This window comes from Anastrepha obliqua, chromosome 3 (genome assembly GCF_027943255.1).
Source record: "Anastrepha obliqua isolate idAnaObli1 chromosome 3, idAnaObli1_1.0, whole genome shotgun sequence".
NCBI lineage: Eukaryota > Metazoa > Arthropoda > Insecta > Diptera > Tephritidae > Anastrepha > Anastrepha obliqua.
This window is the reverse complement of record NC_072894.1, coordinates 74,816,944-74,844,341: the sequence shown is the minus strand read 5'-3', so window position 1 is coordinate 74,844,341 and position 27,398 is coordinate 74,816,944. Positions and strand designations below refer to the sequence as shown.

Below are 27,398 nucleotides of genomic sequence, written 5' to 3'. Positions count from 1 at the left end.
TATGCAAGGAAACTACGTAACGATTAGAAAGAAACTCAATGGGACAATTTATTGAAGATAGTTGACAAAAAGTATGCTTATTTAATCACGTTTTTCTTTTTTTATTATTTTAAACTTCTAAATTCTTAAAGGCGAATAATTTACAGTCAGCTGTTTTTCTTGCTGGCAAATTATTGGCTGCGAACATTTTTTTTAATTAAATGTGCCTTTGTTCTTTTCAAGCATCAAGCAATTTTCCACGAAAATATAAATTTCTGATAGCTTGGTATGAGTGCTTGATGCGATCAACTACATAAACCTTTTGAAGATAAAAGATTCACATGAACAGGTAGAGTAAACTCTTTCTGCTAACAAAATTCCCATATACGATTATGTGCATGTAAGGTTAAGGTTAAATTTGTAAATTTTGTTCTAAATAGCTGTATTTTTTTCATAACATTAACAAAATGCTTAAAATGTTTTAAACACCATAAAAGTTTTACAATTATAATTTACACAAAATTTATTCAGGGCCCCTTGATAAAACTGCAATCCCTTTCAGACTGAATCGCATTTTCAGCAGTAAGAAGTCTTCTAAAATAGAATTGTAAAGAAGAATTAGTTCTGATTTACCCTCAAATGTATAAGTGTGTAGTTTCTGAGTAATTATTTGTGCTGCGTGCGTTACGTTGTGCGAACGATCTACAACTTAATTGCGCCTAAAAGCGTGCAAGGCAATTCCTCAAATCAGACTGGAGAAAAGCTGACAAGCGCTTGCATCTGAGCGCAGTTGCATTGCAAGAAGACCACAGCAGAACAAATATAAATAAAACAAATAAAAAAATGAAATGGCAGAAATTATATAAAATAATTAGTGTAGATATAAAAATAACAACTTACCTTATAAGTTGGTCATTCGGTATGCCATGCAATAAGACAGTGGAACAGTAAATCATTCAATGGGGGCTTTTGCATGAACGAGTATGTGCAACCAATCAAATGAGAATACTGTGATTGTCCAAACCAAAGTCGTGTAATTACGCGATAACTACTCAGCTAAGACAAACAAATGAGAATTATAACTAATTAAAACAGAAAAGCATGCATGTTTTGCCAACTAATAATTTCTTTTCTCTATATTATCTACAATAAATAATATTAAATGCTGTTAAATATTTTAAATATTTTCAATGCTTATTTTTGTTGCAAAGCTAGTGGCATTTTTTTTCTTTTTTTGTTTTTTTTTTTTTACTTAGTGAGGTCATTTGAGGCCAATGTGGCAAGCGCTTGTGCGCACACTCACCTCTATTATAACTCCTGGCCAAGCGGGCATTCACTTATGTCGCTTATAAACTGCCACACATAAACGCACATGCAAAGTGTATGTTTGTCAGCGACTTTGTACGTGTTTACTCGTCGGCTATAAAATAATATGGTAATGTGATGCAAAAAAAAGCACAGAACAAATCGATCACCAAAATGATCAAACGTACGCAAGTGCCCATGACCAAATAAGTCATATCTACTTGAATACGTATACATACCTATATATATGGAAATGCATACGCAAATATAGATACTTAAAGCGCTAAGCCACAGAACAATAATTTATTTAAAAAAAAACGATAAATTTTGTTTAATATGAAAAACGAACTATAAATTGAATGATACAATTTTTTTTAATATTACAAAGCGCAAATGAAAATGGAATTACATTTTTTTGTTTGGAAGTTTCCGAAAACTTATTTTTCCAAAACAAAATTAAAAAGGTGTCTAAGCAGATTTTGTGTAAATTAAAAAAAAATGTTTAATTCCATGACTGAACCACGTTTTTCGAAAATCTCTGCAAAATAAATGGTAAACACAATTCTACAATTTTTTCTATCAACGAAATGTATCTCCAAAGGTTTTTTTGTTAATTAAAGATTTAAAAACTTTTAAATTCCCAAAAACTCAAATAGATAACTGAATTTTTTTAGAAATGTTTGAAAGGTGAATTTTGAAAATAATTTTTAAAATTCCAACAACAAATATTTCCGCCAGATACTTCTTGTAAATCGACAAATAGACAAACAAAATTGTGAACGCACCAATTAATTAAATTAAAAGTTACAATAAATAAAAAAAATTAAATTAAAATTGTTTGCAACAAAACTAATTTATATATTTTAGATATTTAAAAGAAAAATTAAAAACTTTCTGAATTGTTTGGCTTTGATAACAAAATTAATTTTCAAAAAGCTTTTGAAAAAGTGATTGTGTCGAGGGAAAAAAATTGAAGGTATTTTTTTTATGCAAGACCACTTACTAGATTTGTGTAATCGCAGTTAAAGCTTTAAATCATTTTATGTAAAATATGCATGTATGAAGATTTTGTATATTTATATACATAATATAAACTGGTTGTGCTTTTAGTAAAAATTACAATTTTTTCTGGCATTTCTCTAGCACGCCGCGCTAATTTCTAAAAAAAGTGTTCGGTCATGAAGAAGCTTATCGCAAAGACAAACATCAAACACTGCTTTCAAATTTGTATCTGATCTTTATTTTTGTCAGGCAGTTGAGAAACCGGAAAATGTGTTAGCACAATTTAAGCTATCAGCTCGGCTAGTAAAGCTCACCTCATTGATGAAATAAGAAACGGCGCTTAAAAGAATTATTATTAAGTCAAACGAGGATATCCATGAAATGACAAATAAAAATTCCAAAACTATTCAACTCACTCCTTTGAATCAGTTTAGTAGGCATTTGATTTAACCATTAAAGTTATTCTTCATTGACAAAAAAAATTAACTATATGCATTGGATCACCCTATCAGATATTTTTTACACAGCCTAGTATCTAGCAATGAATTTATGTGGGTATGTACATATATACACACATACCTACTATTAATTCGCCTTTTGGCGCAGTTGAAATATTTAAAACAACAACTATTCAAGAGTGCTAAACGCTTTTTATTTTACATTTGATTTATGAATATAAAATTATTTTTCTGATGTCCGATTAAGTACTCTCCCGAAACAAATATTAAATTCTAAATAACTCTAATAAAAATTCTGCTGCTGCTGGTACTCATTTAAGCCATATCACTGCTGTTGTCGTACATAGTATTATACAATATGTATTCGTCCATAAATATGTATATTTGTACATACATATATACTTGCACTTAAACATCAGCATTCAGCTTAATGCGGTTCATAGCGGTATTATGAAGCTTGAATTGAATTTCGAGCAGCTTCCGAAAGTACAATCATAAAAGCTTTCATGAAAAATACTACGTAGTTCATATTTTTACTATTATACTTAAGCGCGGGCATAGATGCAAGAGAACGGCTGAAACGGGTGGCCGTCATCATAGTCAACGGAGCAGCCAAGCCTTGCTTGCTTGCTTCATTGCCCTTATTAGTCGCTGTTGTTGCTACATAAACTTATTCATATATATTTTCTTATGAACAATTTTTCTCGACTTTTCATATGAGTACTTAATTTTTTATTTGCGAAATTATGAAAATATTTTACTTCGTTTCTTTCCTTTTTCTATATGCTGCATTTTTAATTTTACAGCGCACAGCTGCTCTATTTGTGGTTGACTGCTAAAAACGGTTGTGCTTACTTCTATGCATATGCACATACGTACATACATACATATATTTGTGCTTGTGTTTTGCTTTTGTTTTTCTCCATCTTTCAGTGGTTGCCGCTACTTGTAATCCATTTTCCCCCTTTTGTTGGTGCACTTACTTATGCTCTCATTGCGCTCATTCACTACTCTTCTGGAACAACTGTTATTCCCTACAAAAGGTCTGTTAAAGACTGTTTGCTGTTGATTTTCGTATTAAGCGACAAATATGCGCTTATTTTGCCTTGCTAAGTGACTAACAGTTACTTAAAGTAATTTTTTTTCAACAATTTTGCTTCTTCTTTTTAAATACCATACTGTAGTTGTAGTTACGTTGTTGTTGGTTGTACGCAATACTTTGTTGACGCCATTCTACACTTTTTCCGGCCTTATTTTTCTATATTTTTTGTTCATACGAATGTATATATGTACGTATGTATGTATGTATATATGTCTAAATACGTCCCCATCGCTTTCATTGTTTTAATACCGACTCGAAACAATTGGCAGTTTTATTATTATTTTTCGTCACCATTTTAGTAGCCATTCTCCGTGTCATTGTTGTTGCTTATACGACATTCACAACGTCGCTCACACAACGCCGTTGCCGTGGTTGCCTTAGTCCACGTTGTATTGCTCTCATTTATTCAGTTGGTTCTTTTTGCAAGCTCGTGCAATTGCTGTGCGTACTTTTCATAGGCAAACATACTTACCTAGAAGCATTTAAATGCAAAAAGTATATATTTATGTACCTATGAGTTTCTTGTTCCCATTTTGCGTTTATTGCATAGCATCTTTTTTCAGTTATTTTTGCGATATTCTGCTACATAAATATGTATATATGTATGCATGTGCTTACTTTTTATTTGCATATGTGTGTATGTATCTGGACATAAATGTTTCGCTAGTTTTGCTAGCTTTCTTATTGCTTTTATTATGCTTAATTATTTTTACCTTTAGCTCATACACAGTCAGCCGTCAGCGCGCACATACATACATATGTAAATATGTTGGTATGTATGTATATTTGTATATGGCAAAATCACCGCTTAAATTTACTTGTCCGTTTGCGATCGTTTATCGTCTCACCAAGCCACAACCTCATTGCTCTCATTTAATACACTCTGTTCATTAGTTTTTCTTTATTTGTTCGTATTTTGTGCCAATGTATGTGCATTCATGTGTCTATATATACATACATTAAATTAATTCGCCAGCTATGCCAACAAACACCCGTAAGAATATTTTGTCGGTATTCTGTGATTTGTTTCGCCTCGTTATCGCCGCTTGCGTTGAGTTGAGGTGATGTGTTAATAAGTTAGTGTACTCGTATATAGTAAATACATCCATAGCGGGATACAGGCCGCCAGCATAAACTGGTTATACTTCTTCAAATACTGAAAAAATATACTCATCATCGACCGATATTGAGTAATAAATATTATAATTGACGAATTTTCGTTCCCAAAAATGTTTGCAGATAACCTTTGGTTTTTGCAGAACGGTGCCACACACACAGTCGGTTAAACAGTCCGTTGATTATAAAAGTAGACCAGTAAGCTTGCAAGGTACAAGAAATCTTTATTGCGGTGCTATTAATAACATCTATGATACAACCACATAATCATTAAGGCATGAGGTTTAGAGTGGCATGTCTTCTAACTCACATTTTTACGAGAGATCTTCGGTGATTGTGTACCTGTACTTCGATTATACAGCGCCGATCCACTCCGTATATGAAATCATAGAAAAATCTGTACTATTAGTGGATTTTAGTACGGATTTAGATAATTTTAGATAGTTTCTTTTTTAAAAGCTCACAGACACTATTTGATCAATCAAATACTTAGTGCACCTTCATGGCCACTATGAACCTATACAAGGTGGCGCAAAATTAATCACCCTATCGGAAGAATTATGTATAATTTTAGCAAATGGCGTCTTATATCAATTATATTATGCAGCTGCAGTTTGCAAACATACATACAAAATTTGATAACTTAAAGTCGCTTAGAATTATTGAAATATTTCGATTATTCCACTTTCTATTTGACATCTTAAACACCTTCATTGACTTAGTAATCACTATCTCATCCCTTTTTAATTACTGCAAAGAGTTCAACAGTGAAAAAAGGAACAAGATTGCAAAAAAACCAACAACGTGCGCTGCTAATACCTATAGCAATTAGCCCATAGCCACTTACCTTGCGAGCTTTCTAATGTCTAAGTATTAACTACAATCCAGTGCAAAGGTGCATTTTTCCATGGACACTGCTAAATCCATATGCGCATATGCTATATTTACTTTTTCTAACCAGATGTGCATAAACATATATACATACATATTTATATAATACGTAGAAGTACGTAAAAGCACCGTTTATTGAAAAGTGAAGTGGTTTCTGAATAAACCCAGTTATTTTAAACAAAGCTTCCAGCAGATAGTGATGTCAACCAATATATAACCAGAAGCTCATATCAGTCTAGAATACCGTTAAACTAAATACACATGCTTGTTTGTGCACACATCCACTCTGTGTACAAATATACGTGCTGGAACACTTGCTGCGTTTAACGCATCAAACTGTCGTCGTCTTTTTTACCACCCACTCTGCTCCGCCTCCTACTGTGTGCTCGCAATACTTATATCAAAGTACGTATATATTTTTTTCAAAGTATCTAAAGTATAGGTGCACATACATATGTACAAACAGCAGTTATCAGTCTTTGCGCAGTAGCTTGTCTGGCTTTCTACGTTTATGTATACGTACATATGGATGTGCATACATATAACGTGTCTGCATATGCTTGTGGGTGTGTGTATAGAAATCAAGCTGCTATATTGCTACCAGTTGATCACGCCGAGTCAAAGCATGCAAGTATTAATTAATATGCAAATGTAGGTGTAGGTGTATGTGTATTTATGTTCATTGGCATATTCATTGCGCTTCCCACTCTCTAACTAAGTCGCTCTCTGTCTGTTGTGTTTTTTTTTAATTGAACAAATTTCTCATGAAGCTGTGTTCACACATGCACACAACACGTACACTATATAAGTATAATAGAATTACTGAAGACAGCTTAAAAGACTGAACTTATTTCTACGCTTTGTCTTGCTGCGTTCATAGTGTGTAACAGGAAACGGAAGAGTTTCTGCTATTGTAAAATATTTTTACACTATCGTTTATGGAAATGTAAGCCATTTGTAATAAATGTGGAAAATATTTCGAAATGCAATACTGTTACAGAATTAGTGGTTTAGTTGTATGTATGTATGTCAGCGGTGGAAAAAGGATTTTCAAAAGTTTATATATGTACGTATGTCTTTGTTTGTATAAAGAGTGCTATGCAATGTCAGTTTGTTCCACAGTGTGAGCACTATCTTAGGCGTTAGTTTTATACAACTTAAATCAATAAAACACAAAAACAATGGCAACAGCAATGCCAACACAAGCGCAACGAAAGCTATCGATGTCCTTATGACCTTTGCGACAAGTCTACACCACCGCACATATCCGTATAAATTTGTATGTATGTATGTATTTATTATGCGTTCGCTGCCACACTTCAATATGGCACTGAGCCATTTATGAACGCCCTCTGCTCACACTCAAACGGCCATACATACATACATATATCCACATAGAAATGTTCAAATTATGTCAAGGTGTCTCCAACAAAACAACAAACTGACTGACTGGCTGACTGACTTACTCACTGGCTGACAGACTGACTTTTTAATTTTCCATCTGCTGCCGTTGGCGCTTGAACTATTTTGATGAGCGCATGAACAAGAAAAACTTAAGTAACATAGAAATTATAACGCCACAGTAGAAGGAATTGGCTGCTACCAAACGTTCTCCTTAAATAGCCATTTCTGTTGACCTTTTCACCGCTATTTTTTTATTTGTTATGAAAGCATTTACATGCTGTTAAGTTGGCGAGGATATGGTATGTAGGTACATATGGATTTGACATTTATTGTAGCAACTCAATTCACAGCCATGAAGCTCGAAAAAAATATAAAAAATTAAATAGGTCAAAGTCTGTAAGAGGACAAGAGAAACGAAAACAAAAATATAAACCCTAGTCTCGTAGCACAAAAAGGAATTTTTTGCGTACATTTGGTGCGTGGGCTAATCGTAATGTACATACTAACACGCGTGCAAACATACATATGTATCATATATGGTATATGTATGAATGCGAGCATCGCCAATTTGTAGCATACCTTCAGGGATATCAACTGTTAGCCTACTGTTTGCTGTATACAAGTTCCATTGAGTCTAGTTTATCAATTAGCCCGTTTGAAACTAGTTTCGGACTAGTTGCATCAAGGCCATTTACAATAAAAATTTGCAAAAAAAGACAAAATGAAAGTGGTGTACATAGTTTACACAGCAAACACGCTTAGTATTTTTTTCAATTTTTTACACCCGTTTTAAGCTCATTTTGTCCATTGATCCATTTCCGCTAACGTTAAAATAATTAGTTTCAATTATAGGTGCACTGCTTTCTTCCCAAATAACAAAAAAAAATTCAAAAATCATGAATGCAATTTTATCTGCAAACATCCTAAAACATATCACAATCAAACATTTGTATCAAAAAACAAACCTCTTTAACTTTATTTTTCTGCTGCATAAAATGAAATTAGCTTGTTTTGAAAGCAGTTATACTCGTATTACTAAACAAAAAAGTTAGAGGCATTCGTTTAGCTAAAAAAATGTATACCGTTTTCTTTTCGCACTAATGTTGCAATTATTGTGGCCTTCACCAGAGCCGTAAAAGGTTATTTTCTTAGCATATTTAAAAGGTTGCTCCCTCAGAATATTGCACTCTGACCAGAAAAAGTGCATAACTTTCTTTCCCCTTACTATACGTGGTGGTGAGCAATTTCCAGCTAGTTGTGCAAAACTTTGAATTTTAACAAACAAGCGGTAATAAATAGTAAAATTTTATTATATTTAATAAATATTTTGTGGAAGGTTACATTTTTTCTTTTTCTTCATATTCAAAATTTTCTTAATGTTGCCATATAACGAGGGGAAATTTTTTTTTTGAAGAAAATGCACTAAGAATCGCAGGGCCAGCGTAAATTTCCTAAACTGTTTCGTGTATTGTTTTGTAGATTGTGGGAGTGATTTGTTCATATGAAATTCACGACAAAGTTTAATATATAACACATTTTTTAATATTGTATTTTATTTTTATTTTTAAATTCAAAGTTTTTGTTTGAATTTTTATGGAAACTGTGCTTGTGTATAAGAATTTTAATATTGCTTTGAATGAGTTTCGGTGTATCATCAAAAAATGCTTTAATTATATAATGCACTGCAATACCAAGTAGAAAAAAACACCTTTTCCTGTAATCCAGACGCATTTTGCAGCTGCCATTTTTTGGTTTTTTTGTTTTTCATTTATTTATTTATTTTGTTTTTGGGAGCAACTGCTTTCTGTTGTTTGGCGCTGATCCACATGCATAATCCATAAGAGGAGCATGAACTTCCTGTGTGTGCACCTTTGCGCAGTCACTTATACGCTTACATATTTTTGTACATATTTGTCATAAATAAATATACATAGAGGTACATATGGACATGTGTTCGGCGGCAATAAGAGAGTGCATACAAAAATGAATGCAACGACAAGTTCAAGCCTGCCAACAATTTTGTGTCTTGCTTAGTCGCGAAACACAGACTCACTCGAACACTCATACATATGTGATGCATATATGTACGTATGTGTGTATGTATATGCATTAATTTATGCTGAATTTATTGCAGTATATATTGTATGTACAATATACGAAAAGACACGGTTGGCTTTGGTTCCGCTTCTCCACTTGTTTGCATTGTCAACAGTTACACGCGCCATTTATGTAGCCACATACCTCCGTGTGTATATCGTGTGTGCATTCACGTGTATGTACACTTTGCTGAACGCCTTTTTACTTTGTTTTCTTAACCTTTTATTTCATTTTTTTTTTGTGTCTTGTTTTTCGATGCCTTCTCTAACTTTTTGCTGCCTCTGGCTAACTTCTTGCATTCACCTTTACCTCTCTGCTCCAGCAATGGCATGCGATAACTCATCCTTGAGATAAAAATATAGAGGCCAAAAAACAGGAAAAAAAGTTAACAGCGCCGCAACTGCGAGCTAAAAAACGCGTAAAATTATACTCATGTGAGTGGTAGGAATTTTTTTCATACTTGCTATGAATGCACCACATTTTTAGGCACCAGCTCAGGTATATAGTACGCATGTAAGTGCACAGCGTAGGAAGGCAGCGAAAGACAGGTGGTATACAGAGGCCTGATAGTCGCGCGTGTGTGTACGCACCTTAATTTTAGCTGCTGTTTTTTTTTATTTTTGCCTTTTAGTAAACGCATAAGCGTATATACCTCTATAACTTCTGTATATGTATCCACAAGCGGACTTTAACAGCCACATAACCTGAGTATTCTGATCTAAAAATATTTTACCTTAATATTGCAGTAGAAATACTTCTACATAGGAAACATTTAACGCCATGTCATCGAAAATGGCTAAATAAGCAAGATTCGCCTTTAGTGTCAGTAAGTAGGAATGCGCTTGTGTCTCATTTGTGCATAATACCACAGCTCTAAAAATACAACTTTGTACTGAGCATTCGGCTATTTAAAACAATCTGAGCTACTTTTAACCCGCTTCTTTAAATAAATTGTGCCTTAAAATAGTTTTCATGTAAATATAATCTTACATTGACTTACTCAACTTAATGACTTCAAAAGTTTACGTCAGAACAGAGCGTATTCTGCACCAATAATAATCACCCTTGTATGAGTGCATGTGTACTAGGAAAATCTTTATCGATGACAGTGTCATGTATGAAGTCAGTGATGATGAACTAGTGGATGGATGATATAGTTGAATTGCCATTTGTCAGGCTGCTGTGCTCAATATGAAGAGGTTAAGTATTCAAAGCTACCCAATTGGAAAAAAACGTTTGATGTCACTTTCGACTTTTACTATATTAGTTTACATAAAGCTTCAACAGAAAAACAGTGCAGAAAAGAAAAAGAAGTTGAGGTCTGAAAAACACAATAGTCGTTCGAAAAATGTATTATTGTTTCTTTGAAAAATCGGCGTTTTTCAAGAGCTAATCAATTCAAAGGTTATCAATTTGCCGTAATTACTTCTGCCTAATAACGTCGTATTAAAAGCCGCCTTATACATGAAAATTATCTTTTCTAATTTACTTCATCTAACTTTGTGTTTATGTAGGCATTCGCTCGTCAGTGCGGCCAATTATCAAAGTCTGTGCTGCCAAATCAATGATGAAAACCAAAACAAAGAGAGCGGTTAATAAATCTAGCAAAATCTCAAGCAAGATCACGTTATTGTTGTTGCATTTGCGTGCAAAATTTGTATCCGGATCCCGTTCATTGACAGCTATTCACAACTTCATAATGCTTTCAGTCAGCGTAGATGAAACATCTTCAGCCCTAGGTTGAGAATTTCCTACAGAGAAGCCAACATTTTCTCAAACACTTGCTTCCTGTATGCTAATATTAGTTTGCCTTTTTTTTATAATTTGCATAGTAAATTTGTGCAAGATATTTAATTTATGGGTGTACAGTGGCGGTCAAAATAATGACTTGTTTATTTTTTATTTATTTATATTAATTTTTTTTATAAAAATATAGTTCGTAGTACAACAAAAATCATGTAACGAATTTTCTTCCATATAATTCAATTTTTTTGTATATGAAAGAAACACCATCAAAAAAGAAACTTTTCACAAATGAAGAGCAAATTTTAAAAACTTCAAGTTTGCCGGATGCTATCATGGCAAAACTGAATGGGTTGCAAAATTGCACACCCACCAGTATTTTAAAAATTCAGACTGAAAAGTTTACAAATTTTATGAAAATTTTTAGATTTTTTGAAGTTCCTACAAATTTTGAAACTTTATGTTATGAATTATAGGTGAGGTTGAAATGGTTGCCCAAGGAATGAGCACACATGGGACGAAGAAAAACGGATTCGTCCTTTGTGATACCATTATGAAGGAGGTGCGGTGAAAGAGAAAGCCGATGGGATGAAAGGAGAGAGTGGGGAGAGGTAGTGGTGGGATAGTTAGGAGGGTGTATGAATTATAAGAAGAATTTAAAAAAATTAATAAATAGTCTAAACTTGGAAATACGGCGCGCTGCTATTACTTTGACCGCCACTGTACGTGCTCATCTATAGGGTAGGTTGTTAGGTAGAAAAAATGCCAAATATATTTTGGTTCAGCGGAAATACGAAGACCTCTAAGTGCACTTTGCTACGTGCATGCATTTATTGCGGTTACTTTTTAATGTAATATAAATAAATTTTATCTGGCTTATTCTCAGCACATTTGCCAAAGTGAAGCACAGATTAAGACGTATAATGGGTATTTTATTAACGGCTGAGCGTAACGGGCAGTTTCTCTAAGCTTTTTAATTTTGTCATTTTTTTAATACTTTTTCATGCAAATCATCATAAAAATGCGAATGAGATTCAGTTGTAAATAAAAAACAAATTCTAAAATTCATATATAACTATTCACTAAGCTAACCAAATTTGGGTACCGAATATAAATATATGCGACTCTTTTAAACGAATTAAATTTAGGGAAAAAAGTAGAATGCGTGCCACACTAGTTATTCCTGTATTATACGTTATAATTGAAGTACTTATTAAGTATATTTAACTCCAAAGTATTTACCGCATATTGTACTTCAATGAATTTCTAACGTTTTTTGCCTTTTATTTCTCTTTGCTTTGCAGAAAAAATGATGAAATGAACGCCGGCGCCGGCTCCTCGAGGGCGCCAGCCTCCGGGAGCCAAATATCACCACAACTACCCGACGTACAAACGCAACAACAGCAGCAGCAAGTACAACAACAGCAGCAGCAGCAGCAACACATTCAACAGCAGCAACAATCCGCTCAGCAGAACAACACATACGGCAACTATCCCACCGTATATAATACGCCCACACAGAATGGCATCGCACCCATCGGCACATATTCCATGGGCGAGCTAGACACTTTGCGCACACTAAAGAATACATTCGGCCCAAATTCCGAATTCACAACAACCGGCTACGGCAACTATAGTAATATGGTCACGGCTAACGGTGGTGGTCTGCAGCAGCAACAACAGATGGATAATATGAGTGGAATGGGCAGTGGATATGGGCAGGTGAGTGTGCGAGAGTCAACGTAATTGGAAAAGAAAAATGAAAATAAAAGTAGAAACAGCAATAGAATTGAGAAGGTACATATATGAAAAAAAGTAAGGAAGTGCTAAATTCGGGCCGGACCGAAGTTTATATACTCGCTCACCTTTTAAACAAATTTTATTCGATTTTTGGAATCAAGACAATAAGAGTTATAACTCAGAACATTACACGGGCGGACGGAAATGTAGTCTTGACGTATAAAAAGTAGGCGTGGTTGTTACCCGAGCTCAATGGCATTTATGTCGGATCCAATACGTGACCCGATTTAAGCGAGTTTTATTAAGTCGTTAGCCGAGATATACTCATTTACCTGAAAAAGGGTGTGTGGTGCCGTCCATTCCCAAACATTTCTCTCTCAACATATTTAATTTTTGGATTTTTGGCATGTACTAATTTTGTGTAATTTTGTAATTTTGCTTTATTTGTAGTACACATATCAAGTACGAAAATTACGGTTATACAGGAGATGAGCGTGGTTATTGGCCGATTTCTCCCATTTAAAGCATTGAACTTTTTTGTTTTTTATACTGTTATGATTGTGGCCAAGAAACTATTTATTTATTTTTGTTTTCTATCATTCATGAAATGAAATAAAACTGCATACTTACAATTGTGATAAATCGCGTACTTTTCTTTAAACTCCAGATTCGAAGGATGTATTCAAACTTTAGTCTCTAACTGTATATCTACATATATATTGAATCCTTTATGCTGTTACATACAACCGTTATTTGAACGAAATTATAATAGCCTTGTGCACAAGAGCGCGCGGGCATAACAAATAGTAAACAACAAACAACGTCACTGTAAACAGTATAGTTTCAGGCCTGCAACCGAAAAAACATTACGTTCTTTTAGGCGCGCATGCATTCTGAAAATAGCGTTACTATTTTTATTTGTCCTGTGAATGAAATGGCCGTGGTCATACAAATACACAGTAAATATTTTGCTTAGATACAATAGTATGCTCCTAAAAGTATGTCATGTTTCCTTTTTTGAGACTTTCCGTTACACATTTAAAGTTTACTTTTGGGCGTTAGGCACCTACATTATGGGCATGGTCTTCCTATGTAACTTTAGGTCTTAGTAGGTATGAAACCATTTTTTGAAAATTTTGAGGGGAAGAGTGTTCGTTATAATAGGGAAATTTTCATAGTTTCACAGGCATCGCAACCGCATTCAACCGAATGATGGTCAAGCGTAAATCAAATCGGCTGTAGTTTCCGAAAACAAAACAATCGCATAATTTCACGTGTAATTTCAAGTTAAGTTCAAAGCAAAAGAATATCATGACTTCCGATGAAAAATATTGATCAGCGGAGGCCTTTCGAAATTCAAAAAAAACAAAAATTCTTTTTTCTTAATCGCGAGGCAAATTAACAATTTTTATGCTATTTGCACAAGAAAACACGCATACTTATATAGGTGTATATATTAATTAATAATTAATAAACTTATATTCACCCCTTTATAAACCGAGATTCACCACCACTTTCTCTTTTTAATAATTTCATTTTGTAGATGAGTGCCAATCAAATGCATGGTGGCAACGTGCAGAACCTTTACTTGAATGGCAACATCGGCGCTGCTGGCAGTGGCAGCCCAAGTGCCACCAATATGAATAGCACGGGTGGCATTGGTGGTGGCTCTCAAGTGGCCAGTAATCCAAATGTTGGCATGAATGCCGCTTCCAACATGCAAATGGGTCATGTGAATGCGTATAATGGCGGTGGCGGTGGTGGTGGTCCCAGCGGCAATCCCAGTGTTGCGCCATCTCGGCATCAAGTAAGTAAAATTATTTTCAACAAAAAAATGTCTCTTTGACCTTTTCGAGTTTCAAGGACAAATGAGTGTGCATTGAGATCAAATAAGCGCCGGATATGGGGATTACTACAACGTTGCTGCAGTGAATATACGAGTATACATACGCGCAGATTTTAATTCAATTTTTTTTTTGTTTTTTTTTTTTTTGAGAGAAACTCTTTTCGTTATCCTTCAATGCGCATCAAACAAAGTATTCAGTCCTGACCTGTCGGCTGCTGCAGTATAATATTTCATCAAGGTCTCTGTTGAATGGGCCCAAATGAAAATCAATCAACTGAATTGGCAGACTAGATGTGTCGTTTTGTACTAGCTTTGAAAGAGCCTAGAAATTGACTTTATATGTGCTTACACATACATACATATTTCGGTCGATTGGAGTAGATTAAATGAGAATTAAAGCGAAACATTTAGTTATGAAGTTATTTGAGATGAATAAGAATTTAAACATGAATGTGGAGCTGTATGCGAATATGTAAATAGTTTTCAAAATTTTGTTGTATCTTTTAGGCGCAACTTTAAGTTTTTGAGTTTTAATAGAAAGTAGAGCGAATAGTTTTACAATCGAGTTGCATTCGAGACATTTTTTAGAGTACGATTTTTTTTAATATAAGTACACGAAAATTCCTTTCAAAAAATTTTGGAATGCAGATGTAAATTCATTTTAACGCTAATATCATAATATTTACGGTAGTCTAGCGTAGTGCACTAGCCTGCCATCCCAGAGGTTATGGGTTCGAATCCCACTTAAAGCACGGTCCTCGCACTTTTCCATATTTTCCTACTTTCCTTGTTTCTAAATAAAAAATTGCTCAAACCCAAAACATTATCCTTTCCATCACACACACACCTCTTTAGCGAAGTCCTCAACCATCTGTGCGATCCTTCTGCCAGAAAAGTGTGAGACACAGATGGCGCTCCAAGCAGTAAGAAAGCGTTGTTCCTAAGCAGCGACAGGTGGGCATTCCCACTACTTAGGACTGATAGCGACTGGCTAATCACCTACCCTGTTAGTAATCAAAAACAGATTAACGAAACCAACGCAAGACTGAGTCTTGTCAAAGCCCTATGCTCCCGAGAGGAGTGAACAAGGAAAGGAAGTATTAACGCCAGTTATGAATGCAAAGAAATATTATCAAAATAAGTTCGCTGGGTGGAAGAGTATAAAAAAGAAAAGTGTTTGTGTTTTTTAAAAGTTACAATTTTTTGTAAAATTTTACGTTTCAGTTTCATAGCATTTTCGAAGAATTGCAGTGTTTAGAACCAATTTTCAACGTCTCTAAAAGCAATGGCGTTAAGCTATTTTCAAAAAGAAAACAAAAAACCTATGTGTATGTATATATGTATGAATGTTACTTTTTTTCTACTGAAAAATATGTTTTAAATACTTTAGGCAATTTTTTAAGCTTTATAGGTAGTTAAAAGATTTTTCTCAATGTTTGAGCGAAATTTTACCGAAATAGTTTGTCATCATTGACTATAACCGATGATTCTTCGGAAAGTAATGAAACGGATACTTAATACTAATTTTCATTTTTAAACACAAAATTGGAGTTCCTTTGAGCCTTCATACCAATGTTGATTAAACCGCTCTTTATAAACTATCGTAAAATGTTTCATTGAAGGAGAGTATTGCTGAACGAATATGCGAACAAATTGCAGGTCCTCAGCATCTTCAATTGTAGTCCCTCGAGCCCATTGGACTAATATTTTCATTATAAACTCAAAGCCAATATCTAGAATAGACGTACTTTTTAGTGAAATTTTTGAAAGCTCTTTGGCCGAAGCTTGCTCAAACTTTATGGTAAGCTTTTAATCAAAAGTAGGCAAACTCATTCTAAGCTTAGATGTTAGGACCAAAGGACCTAGGAACAACTATCTTGTTGCCTGTGAAAATTATAGGCATCACGTTTCAATAGATGTTTTTGAAGTGGAAAGCTACATAAGGAGTTAGGAGTAGTCAGAGGCCCAAAAATGATGATTTTCAAAAAATATTTTTGCTAGTCAGTTGCTTTATTTTACAAAAATAAAAACATAGCATTAAAACAATCATGTTTTGACTTGACTTTAGCAAAATTTCGAAAAAAAATTAATAATTGTAAAAGTTATCGCTGTTTGTGTGGAGCCCGTTTCTCTAGAAGTCCCTTGCGGTGATCATCACAAGTCCTTGGAGATTCATTTAAAATCAATCGGACAAGAGAAATTAGTTTTATTAATAGATAATCTTGTGCCTGATCGAAGCATATTTATCGAAATTAACGATGTGGCGGTGTCAGGAAATAGGAAATATTTTTGAGATTTTCGAGAAAAAAACCGACAATTAATTGCTCAAAAAAATTGTTTAAAAAGAAAATCCTTCGATTAGGTACACGTTTTCTATGTTTTTCAGAAGCAGTATACATTTAATTGAAATCTGCCAAGCGGTTTTTAAGTTACACTGATCACCAGTTCAAAAAACTTAGTTTTGAGAAAAACTCATTTAAAGTTTACATAACTTATACGAATTATTTATTTACTTACACTGTGCCATCTATTCCTGGACCATATAATAGTTCTTCAGCCGTCATAGCAGCTTCCAAAATATCGATTTGCTGTTGCCTACGTAGCATTCTACCTTCTCGAGTGTTATCGTTAGCGCGCTTATCTGCCACTTTCGCTCCGGAGCGCCCGAGCGCCCTTTGTTAATTGTTGAATAACTCGAAAAGTATTCGACGGATTCACTTCAAATTTTTACACAAAATTTATAAGATGTCATACTTTAAGAAAATGCTAAAAAATTGAATTATTTGAGAATTCCGACTACACCTAGCCCCATAAAGCCAATATACAGATCGGGAATTATTGTTAACGTTAGAATAACGTTAAAAATATTAATAAATCTAAATATTTTGATTGATGTCCCAAAAAAAGGCTTTTTTTCAAAGCTTGAAAATTTTACTTAATGCAAAGTTCGTTTCTAACATTTTTATTAGCTTTTAAGTTAAAAATATAAGGAACGCGTTTGTTCATCGCTTCTTGGTGAAAATAATGCAGCATAAACTAACCGTTTAGTCAACATCTGATCAAAAACTTATTTTGCTCAGTCGCATAATCTCATAAGTGTGCATTAATGCATACGTATCCTTCACATGTTTAACCACGTAAACACTTATCGCCACTTATCTCAAAATTTTTCTACTTAATTCTCAGCTTTACTGCATTTTTGCGTTTAGTTCAATTGCTTAGCTTAGCCCATAACTTGCTGCTGCTGATGACTTCAATCAACTCATTATTGACAACTTCGACACCTCAATTCATAATTAAAATGTTCAATGACACAATAAATTAAAATAAAACACAAGTATCACTATACAAAGCGCCGTGAGGCATCGCCAATGAAGTCATAACCAAAAACAAAAAACGACATCAAAATAGTTCCCATCATCGAATATTATAGCTACATCTGGAAACATATGATTGGAAATACATTTAGACATAACTTAAAACAATGGCATAAACTTTACATAAATATAACTACAAACTGGTCAAACACCCGTACATCCGTGATAATAGTATGCAATCGTGTATGCACATTCAGGCATTTAGTTGCACAATCCAATGCAATCATTAGTCGATTCTAAACAAAGCCACAGGCACTGCATGCTGGGCTTTGGAGATGTACTCGTACATATAAATATTTCTTTTCGTTATTTGTTTGTTAGCACCTGAAAATTCTGCGTTTATATTATATATATATATTTTTTTTTTGGTTTTTTTTGATGTAAAATTAGATGAATAATTGCTGTCATTATATTTATTTTATTTAACATTAATATTGTTGACACTCATTTCGACTGACTGACTGACTAATGAGTGTGAGTGGCTGCATTAGCTGACGGCGGTGCCACCCTGGACAAATATCACGACACTTTGCATGCGCTTGCATATGTATATGTATTGTACTCTATCTATATATACTCCAACATACATATGTATGTGCCTCCATTTACATATACAAATTATAGACCGATTTAAAGTGAACAAAGCACAAGCGGCAAATTTTCAATTGTTTCACATTAATAACACGTGAATGCAAAAGCTAAGAAATGAAGCCAATAAAGTGATTTTAGTAATCGTCGTAAAAATAGTAGTTAATATACAAACAAAAATATACAACAAATTTGTAAATTCTGTAAATTCAAGGCGGTTTTTACGATTTATAGGAGCGTTTGTAACTAAGTTTAATTGGCCCATATATAATACATATCGGGTGTTTTTTTAGCTACATGAGAACTATCGATATCGATAACTCTGATTTGACAGCTGAGAATGGTGAACTCTGTTGAAATTTCTATTCAGTAGGGCTTGGCAAGTCAACATGAATCGTTTAACGCCAGAACGACGCTTCAAGATTATGGAAATTTACTTTGTCAAAAAAAAAAAATAAATCTTTTCGCGGAGTACATAGAGCACTGGCAGCATCATCGCTCCTTATTTCTTTCCAAATGAGGAAGGAGCTGTCGTTATGGTTAACTGGTGTTATCGAGCCATGCTGACTGAATTTTTGTTCCCAAAAATAAATCAGCTAAACACCAACGCCATTTGGTTTCAACAAGACGGCGCCATACAGCGCGCTTAACAATGGATTTATTGCAATATTCAAGCCGCCATTCACGCCATACGGGACCGATCCATTGGACCATGTAACTCGTACCTGCGGGGGATATACCCTATAATCAGAAAGTGCCGGGAATGTTTAAATAAAACAAAATAGAGTTAAATTTCAGGCAAATTTATTTTATCTCCTTCAAAATATGCCCCCTCCATGTACCCCTAGTAGGCCGACGAAGAGATGAGATTCAGCACCTTCATCGCATTCGCTTTGATCTCCTCTATCGACTGAAAGCTCCTTCCACGAAGTGGTAACTTCAACTTGGGAAACAAATAGACGTCACACGGGGCCATATCAGGTGAATTCGGTGCTTGCACGATGGTATTTACTTGGTGTTTGGTCAAATAATCCAGCACAATTTGGGCTCGGTGCGATGGCGCGTTATCATCATGCAAAATCGAAGAATTGTTCGCCCACATTTCCAGTTGTTAGCGACGCACAGCATCTCTCAAACGCTTCAAAACGGATAAATAGTGACAGAAGTGTGTCTTACAGTCCTACCAACATAAGAAAAAAATATGGACAGGTTCCCACGGGCGCGGTTCGGTTAAATTAAACATTTCCGGTATTTTTTGTTCATAAGAATGCAGGATATCATATTCAATAAATAAATCCCATGAAATTAGCTACCAATATATTTGTTTTCTACAACAAATTGTTGTTTTCAACGATGTTTCTATTTTGTTTTATCATTTTAAGTTCCCAAGCTCCTATACAGCTATTTGATATATATAATACACACACACACATATATATATATAAATATACACACACATACACATCAAAGGCGGAATATAATCCTATGAACGTTAATTGATATATTCTGCACGATAACGAAAAATATAGCATCGATTATTATTACAACTTGTTAGCAGCTTGAGACACACCACAGTGTGTCGTGAAATGCTTTCTAGATGTATCTATAGCTCCTTTGCACCGAAATGCTGCTGCTGCATTTTCATTTTTTCCCCGTCTTTTGTTTAACTCTTTAACAATATTTAGCAGCAATTGGTAAGTTAGAGTAAAAAAAAGTTGAAGTAAAGAAAAATCGGTATTCAGTAAACGAAAAAATAAGCACCGTGCGCTCAACCATTAAAATTGGGTCATACGAGTAACGCTGAACCTTTTGGCCACTAGTTTAAGTAATCGTTGGCCGCCTTGAAGCTGTAATTAGTCCCTGCAAAACTTTTGCTTGTAGGCTGTAGTCAGATATTTATTTTTAACTGGAAAATTCAGAAACGATTAAGCTTATTAAGAAGCCTATTCAGCCGGATGAACTAATGCAGACCTGCACTTAAATTAAGTTGCATTCCACAATTGATTGAAAGGTTTACGCTTTCTAATACAGCAAAAGTTATTGTAAAATATTGAATGAGGATCGACCATAAAATAGTTCGAAACCATTTGCGCAAAAATAATGGATTTCCTTTTCCCCAAACTAATGTATAAAGATTCATTAAACATTTTTCTTAATTCATTTACCTAATCATACCCATTTGTGCAACAACATCAAGATAACAATAGGAGGGGGAGCTCATCACAAATAGAAGGAGGAGCTCGGCCAAACACCCAAAGAGGGTGTACGCGCCTATTATATACATATATTTGTATACATATATAATCATACCACCCCACAGTATATGTTTATGTGCACATGTATGTATGCACCTTTGTACGCATATAGTACGCATACTTCTCACCGCCTGTGCCAACATTTACATAGTCTATTATTGTCACTTTGTAAAAACGTCCGATGAGTGCGAAGTGCATTTGCCATAAGCTGAACTTCAGACGCTTCAACTGTCGCATTGATTTTTTACACACAAATGCATATTTTTACAAGTGTATGCAAATTACTTGTGTATCAACAGCAAAAAGTTCACGTTTATAACAATTCCTCGTATATTGTTTATTTTAATTTTTTTTATATGTATGCATATACTCGTATTTTTGCTTATAACTGCGCTGTATTGATTGCATTTGAAGCGCAATGATTGCCTACAAATCGCATGTCGTACTTACAGTAGTGCAAAGTTGCATTTTTTTCTCAGCTGGGCATTTTTAGGCATTCAATTTTACTTATTTTTTCGTCTTTTTTTTTGTATTTTCTTTTTTGTCCATTGTTTTTTACTTACGTCTGTGTTTTTTTTTTCTTCATTTTCATTTGTAATTTCAATAACAAATTTAATTGTTTTAAATGCCACATGACGGGCTGTTGGTGAATGCAACGACACGCAACCACTGGACGTACAAAAGCGAAAATAATTAAATAAAAACATTTAAATCATTGCAAAAACAACAACAACATGTAACTTTATTTATTTTTTACATATGCATATGTATACTTAGAGAAAGCAAACGGGCAGAAGCTATACATACATACACACACATATATAAAATGCAAGAGTATGAAGTTAGATATTTACAGCTGAATAAAAGTATCGCCAGCAGCAAGCCAAAGCAAAATATAGTGAAAAATAATCACATTTAATAAAAAAGGGAAAATAAATCGCAACTGTTTTGAAAAGAAATACAAAATAAAAAATAAGAGGAAATAGCAAAAAACGTGTGCACATGCGCACTTGCTGCGCCTTTGAAGTGCCACTGATGAGCAGCATGATTTGCGGTGACACATTAGTCGGACAGCGAAGGTTATGTGGCACACAATGCAAAACATACACGCATACACACATATGCATATTACAATTTAATTGTATTGAAATCGGCTGCTTCATAAATAGATCGTTACATCAGCTACGAAGCTATGCAATTGTAAATACACAGAAATACATAGAAATATGTACATAGTAAATATGTAAGCGAAATAGAAAGCAGCGTTAGAGTTCCTTCAGCATACAAAAATTAATGATAGTTTTAACCGATATCCATCCTCTGTAGGAGTAAGTAGAGAGACGAACTATGTATTATGAGGCTTACGAGGTGAGGCTATTGACAAAGAAAAGACTGGTGATGCTATAGAAACAGTGCATATATATGTATGTATGTATGTATGTACATATGTATGCTCCAAACGCCAGCTGTTTAGCGTAAGACCTTTTCTTTTGAAGGCAGCACCTCTCACTTCTACAAACACACACAGCCATAGCCTTGGTTTGACTAGCGTTTATCGGAAATATTATATAATAAGTGTAAAAATAGAGCATCAGTTCTTTTAAGAAATTTCTAGCAAAGTATAGCTGATACCACCCGCCGCATTAGCCATTGCCAAAAAAACATAAAAATTAATTAAATTTGAAAATTTTGAGTTCTTTTGTTGGGTATATGTTGTTCAAACCGTCTACTCAATACCAGGTTTTCACAGTTCAGTTTAAAACAGCATAAGCCGAAGATTTATATACTTCTTTCTGCCCCTTTGCTTACATAAGGAGCCTATATGTCACCCATCTCTTTGAAAATATTGCGCGTCAATGCTTCGTCCTCAGTATTTTCGAAATTTCACAAAGCATCAACTACTTAGTTCACATTTGATTCTGGGCAAGAGGTATTTTCACTGTGGCCCTTATGGTTAATTAAAAAGAAGCACTTCCCATGAAGGTTGCAAGCACCTGCAATATTTTTCAAAAAATGTGCTGCTCTTAACTTAACGTAAAAGAATATCTTACTTGTTATGCATACAATTTTAAGTTAGCTATATAATAACGCTAGCGATTTCTTGAACCCACATCTCAATTTAATTTCGATAGTGGCCACCTCTGAGTCCCCTGACGCAACATCTTAAGCGCCCAAAGATATTATGATTTCACGAATTTGTCAAAAAGTGCAGATGCAATGCAAAATAGTGCAGCTATATGCGTGCCTCGCGAATGTCCTGCCGCAGCACAAGAAACGGAAAAGCGATCATAATTTAGTTTTTATTTGATTTTGTTTTTTTTTTTTTCAATTATAAAAAATTAAAAAAACTGTTCTCGTTTCAGATGAATCCTATGAACCAGATGCAGAATATGACTATGGGTGCCGGCCCACAGCTTACACCCCAACAGCAACAACAGGCAATGAACGGCCTTGGCCCTATGGCCAAGATGCAAGGCATGGCGAATGGCGGTTATGCACGTCGTAGTGCGCCATATCCCACGCCACAGATGCATGCGGTGCAGAAACGCGGCAATTACGCTTCCATGGGCAATCCGTCATTACAGAATGTTCCTCAGCAAATGAGCATGCAACATTATGGTCCACAGATGCACCCGCAAGCTGGTGGCGGTGTACCGGTGCCTATGCAAGCGGGCGCCTATGGCCGTGGCGGCCCAATGGTCGGCTATGCCAGAGCTAATGCTATGGCTCCGGTCGGCATGGGTCCGGGCGGCGGTATGGGACCCAGCGGTATGGGTCCTGGTAGTATGGGTCCAGGCGGCATGGGTCCTGGTGGCATGTGTCCAAGTAGTATGGGTCCTGGTGGTATGGGTCCAGGAGGTATGGGACCTGGTGGTATGGGCCCTGGTGGTGTGAGTGCAATGCAACGTGGTATGCCACAGGGTCCAGGAGCTTACAGTGCCGCAATGGCGCATCAACAAAATCAATATTATCCAGGCGTAAATGGTGGTGGCGGTGGTGGTGGCATGGGTCCGGCTGGTCCGGGTTCCTTAACGAACACCGGTGCGATGTACCAGAATCAAGGGTGAGTGTATACCAATTGACATTATGATATTTCATTTCTGTTAGCACTCATATCCTCAACCTTTGTAAACCTTCCATCCAGTCCATTGTGTAGTTGTACGTCAAACTACCAAATATCTTTTTATCCAGTTATTGCCTTGCAAATTTATAAAGTTTTATGGAATTCTGTTTTCCCTGTGTAGTTTCCAGCAAAATTACCAACACAGCCCAGTTCCTGGTAATCCAACGCCGCCATTAACACCTGCCTGCAGCGTTCCATACATCAGTCCGAATCCAGACATCAAACCAATTATGGACAACTGTAAGTCTATATAGGCTCCATATTCTAACTACTGATAAAGCGAGGTTTTCTAACGCAAAACTTTTCCTCTTTGTCTTTCCCCCGCGCATACATCTATATCTATTAACTTGTAGGTGATGAGATGCGACTGACATTCCCAGTACGTGATGGCATCATACTTCCACCGTTCCGCTTGCTGCACAATCTCTCCGTCAGCAATCACGTATTTCACTTAAAGCAGAATGTCTACAATACGCTCATGTGTCGGTAAGTAAGCAGCTCAACCACTCCCGCCCAAAAGTACATTATGTTCTCTGTGGCCCTTCAAATCTAATCATCCAATTATTATTGTATTTGTTCGATTTCAGCTCCGATCTTGAGCTGCAGTTGAAATGCTTCCACCAAGATGACCGGCAGATGAACACAAATTGGCCGCATACAGTAACGGTATCAGCCAATGCCACACCTCTCACGATCGAACGCTCCGAGAAAACGGGTCAAGCATTGCGACCGCTATATTTGAAAGCGGTGTGTCAACCCGGACGCAATACTCTGCAACTTACCGCTAGTTCCTGCTGTTGTGTATGTATTGGACATATTTTGCTTTTCAAACTAATATTTACTCCAATACTATACTCGTAATCTCCCGAGTTATACGCATACAAGCCTCATTGTCCATCTTCTCCATTTCAGTCCCACTTGTTCGTGCTGCAGCTAGTCCATCGACCCTCCGTGCGGCATGTTTTGCAGAGTCTGCACAAACGCAACTGTTTACCCGTGGACCATTGTGTTGCCAAAATCAAACGCAATTTCATGGTATGTGCAACAACCAGCGTTCCACTAGAAACCGGTGCTGGCAATATGGAAGCAACCAAGTGCACCAAGATCTCATTGAAATGCCCGATCATGAAGTCTCGAATACGAATGCCTGCGCGAGGGCACGAATGCAAGCACATCCAGTGTTTCGATCTGGAAGCATATCTGCTTATGAATTGCGAACGTGGCGCCTGGCGGTGTCCAGAATGCAAGTAAGTATTCATATGGGTGCTTTAAAGGCTATTTCATTTATGAGTATGTTTTTTGTTTTCAAACATTAATTTACCAAATTTGCCTGCTTTTCAGCAAACCTGCGCTGACTGAAAGCCTAGAAATCGATCAGTATATCTGGGTAATTTTGGATAAACTGAGTGGCACAGATGTAGATGAGGTAATCATCGATTCGAGCGGTAATTGGCGTGCGGCGCAAGGTATGCATCAAGGCTCACCGCTTAGCGCGATGTCTACACAAATGCCCAGTCCAATGTCGGGACAAATGGTGGGTCAAGTGCCAGGACAGATGCCAGGTCAAATGGTCGGTCAAACACCGAATCAAATGGGCGGACAGATGGCGGGGCAAATTGGTCCACAAATGCCAGGCCAAATTGGGGCACAGATGCCAGGACAAATGGGAGGTCAGATGCAGGGTCAGATAGGCCAGATGGGAAGTCAGATGCCAGGGCAAATGTCAAGTCAAATGGGTAATCAAATGCCAAGCCAAATGGGTGGCCAGCTGGTAGGACAAATGGCCGGTCAGATGGGAGGTCCCAGTGTGCCGAGTATTAAACAGGAAAACACCTTCGACGATCAATCAAAAGTGATGTCACCATGGGACAACTCGCAGGCGATGAGTCCCTACATGCAACATGACATGAATGCAGGCACGCCTAATGTACCTGGCGCTGGCCAAATGTAAGTTATTCTACAAAACGATCGAAGACATACTAAAGCCTAATATTTAAATAATTTTACAGTCGCAGTCCATTTGATATGTATAGTGGTGGAGATGTGGGCGTTACTGACCAGCATACAAGTGATACTGGCAATTCTCTTGACCAGCTTAACGCCATGGAAAAGAGCTTAACAGATCAGGTGAGTATGGTATTACAAAAATATCAAAATACTTCAACAAATCTGCTCTATGCCACTATTTGACTCATAAATACTAACCCTCTGATTTCGTTTCACCAGATGCCACACACGCCGCACACACCAATGCATCCGATGACACCCGGTGGTCCGCCAAGTGTAAGTTCGGCCCATAATGAACCCTCAACACCTAATGCGAATATTTCGAACTCCTCACCACAAACACCTGGCACACCCGGACAACCCGGCGGGCCAGCATCCAATCGAGGTGCTGCGAGTGAATCACATCAGCAGCAGCACCAACAACAACAGCATACACAACAGTCAGTCCAGCAATCGCAGCAAGAGCAAATCATAAATTCGCTAATAAACTCCCAGCCCAATGGCCTGTCGAATCTCAATGAAACGGATTTGAATGCGGAATTGAATATGGACAACAATGATGGTGCTGGGGATTTGAATGTAAGTGTAGCTTTTATTCCACTTATAGTTCGTACACCAACTCAGTTTTTACAAGGTAGATATGTTTCTTAGAAATGCGTGCAAAAAAATCGTGAAAAAAGTACATGCGACACATGGTATATTTGGGGATATACTTTAAAAAATCGCTTAAGATAAAAAACTCTAAAAAACAATTATTCAAAAAAACCGCGCAAAGGAAGTAATAATGAAATCCATATTACATTTATATATTTTATTACATAGGTATTTATAAAACAAGAACAATTCATTTTTTTACAAAACAAATTCCAATGACCGGTGATAATTCAATCCATGAGTACAAAAAATATAAAAATTCAAATTGAAATTAGAACACAAAATCAATCAGCGCTACTTGATAACAAGCGTGCACGGACTGGACCAAAAATGCTATCATCAGTATACATATCGCACCCTAAATACAAAAGGCTCACAACTCAAAATTTTCCACACTCGAGCTTGACTTGTTTACAGTAGCACAGAAAACAAACTATGTGACATATCACGCTGAAATTTGCCATGTAAGCTTATAACAGTCCTACCAAAAAACAAAAAATTTATTTTTGCCATATGTCATCCGCGGACCGTTTTATTGATAACGTCTCATTCATATTTGAGCAAATGGTACATTTTGAGTTGTGACCCTTTTGTATTTAGGGTGCGATATATGTCAGAAACTATGTATATGCCCATCCCACTTTGACACTTGTGAAGTAGACAGCTGCAGTATACAGTTTATAGGTCAAATAAATATTCCCATCACTCCA

At 35.9% G+C, this 27,398-nt stretch overlaps 1 protein-coding gene across 2 annotated transcripts in view; it reads left to right on the top strand.

The window, feature by feature from the left end:
* Positions 1–27,398, top strand: part of LOC129240213 (zinc finger MIZ domain-containing protein 2) — a 91,414-nt gene that overhangs the window by 58,941 nt on the left and 5,075 nt on the right. For both annotated transcript variants that reach the window (XM_054875860.1, XM_054875861.1), the window contains exons 2-11: positions 12,402–12,819; positions 14,381–14,644; positions 23,267–23,967; positions 24,149–24,267; positions 24,381–24,513; positions 24,615–24,828; positions 24,940–25,274; positions 25,369–25,974; positions 26,037–26,154; positions 26,254–26,613. In XM_054875860.1, coding sequence (XP_054731835.1) covers positions 12,402–12,819; positions 14,381–14,644; positions 23,267–23,967; positions 24,149–24,267; positions 24,381–24,513; positions 24,615–24,828; positions 24,940–25,274; positions 25,369–25,974; positions 26,037–26,154; positions 26,254–26,613 — 3,268 coding nt within the window. The remainder of the gene's footprint in view (positions 1–12,401; positions 12,820–14,380; positions 14,645–23,266; positions 23,968–24,148; positions 24,268–24,380; positions 24,514–24,614; positions 24,829–24,939; positions 25,275–25,368; positions 25,975–26,036; positions 26,155–26,253; positions 26,614–27,398) is intronic.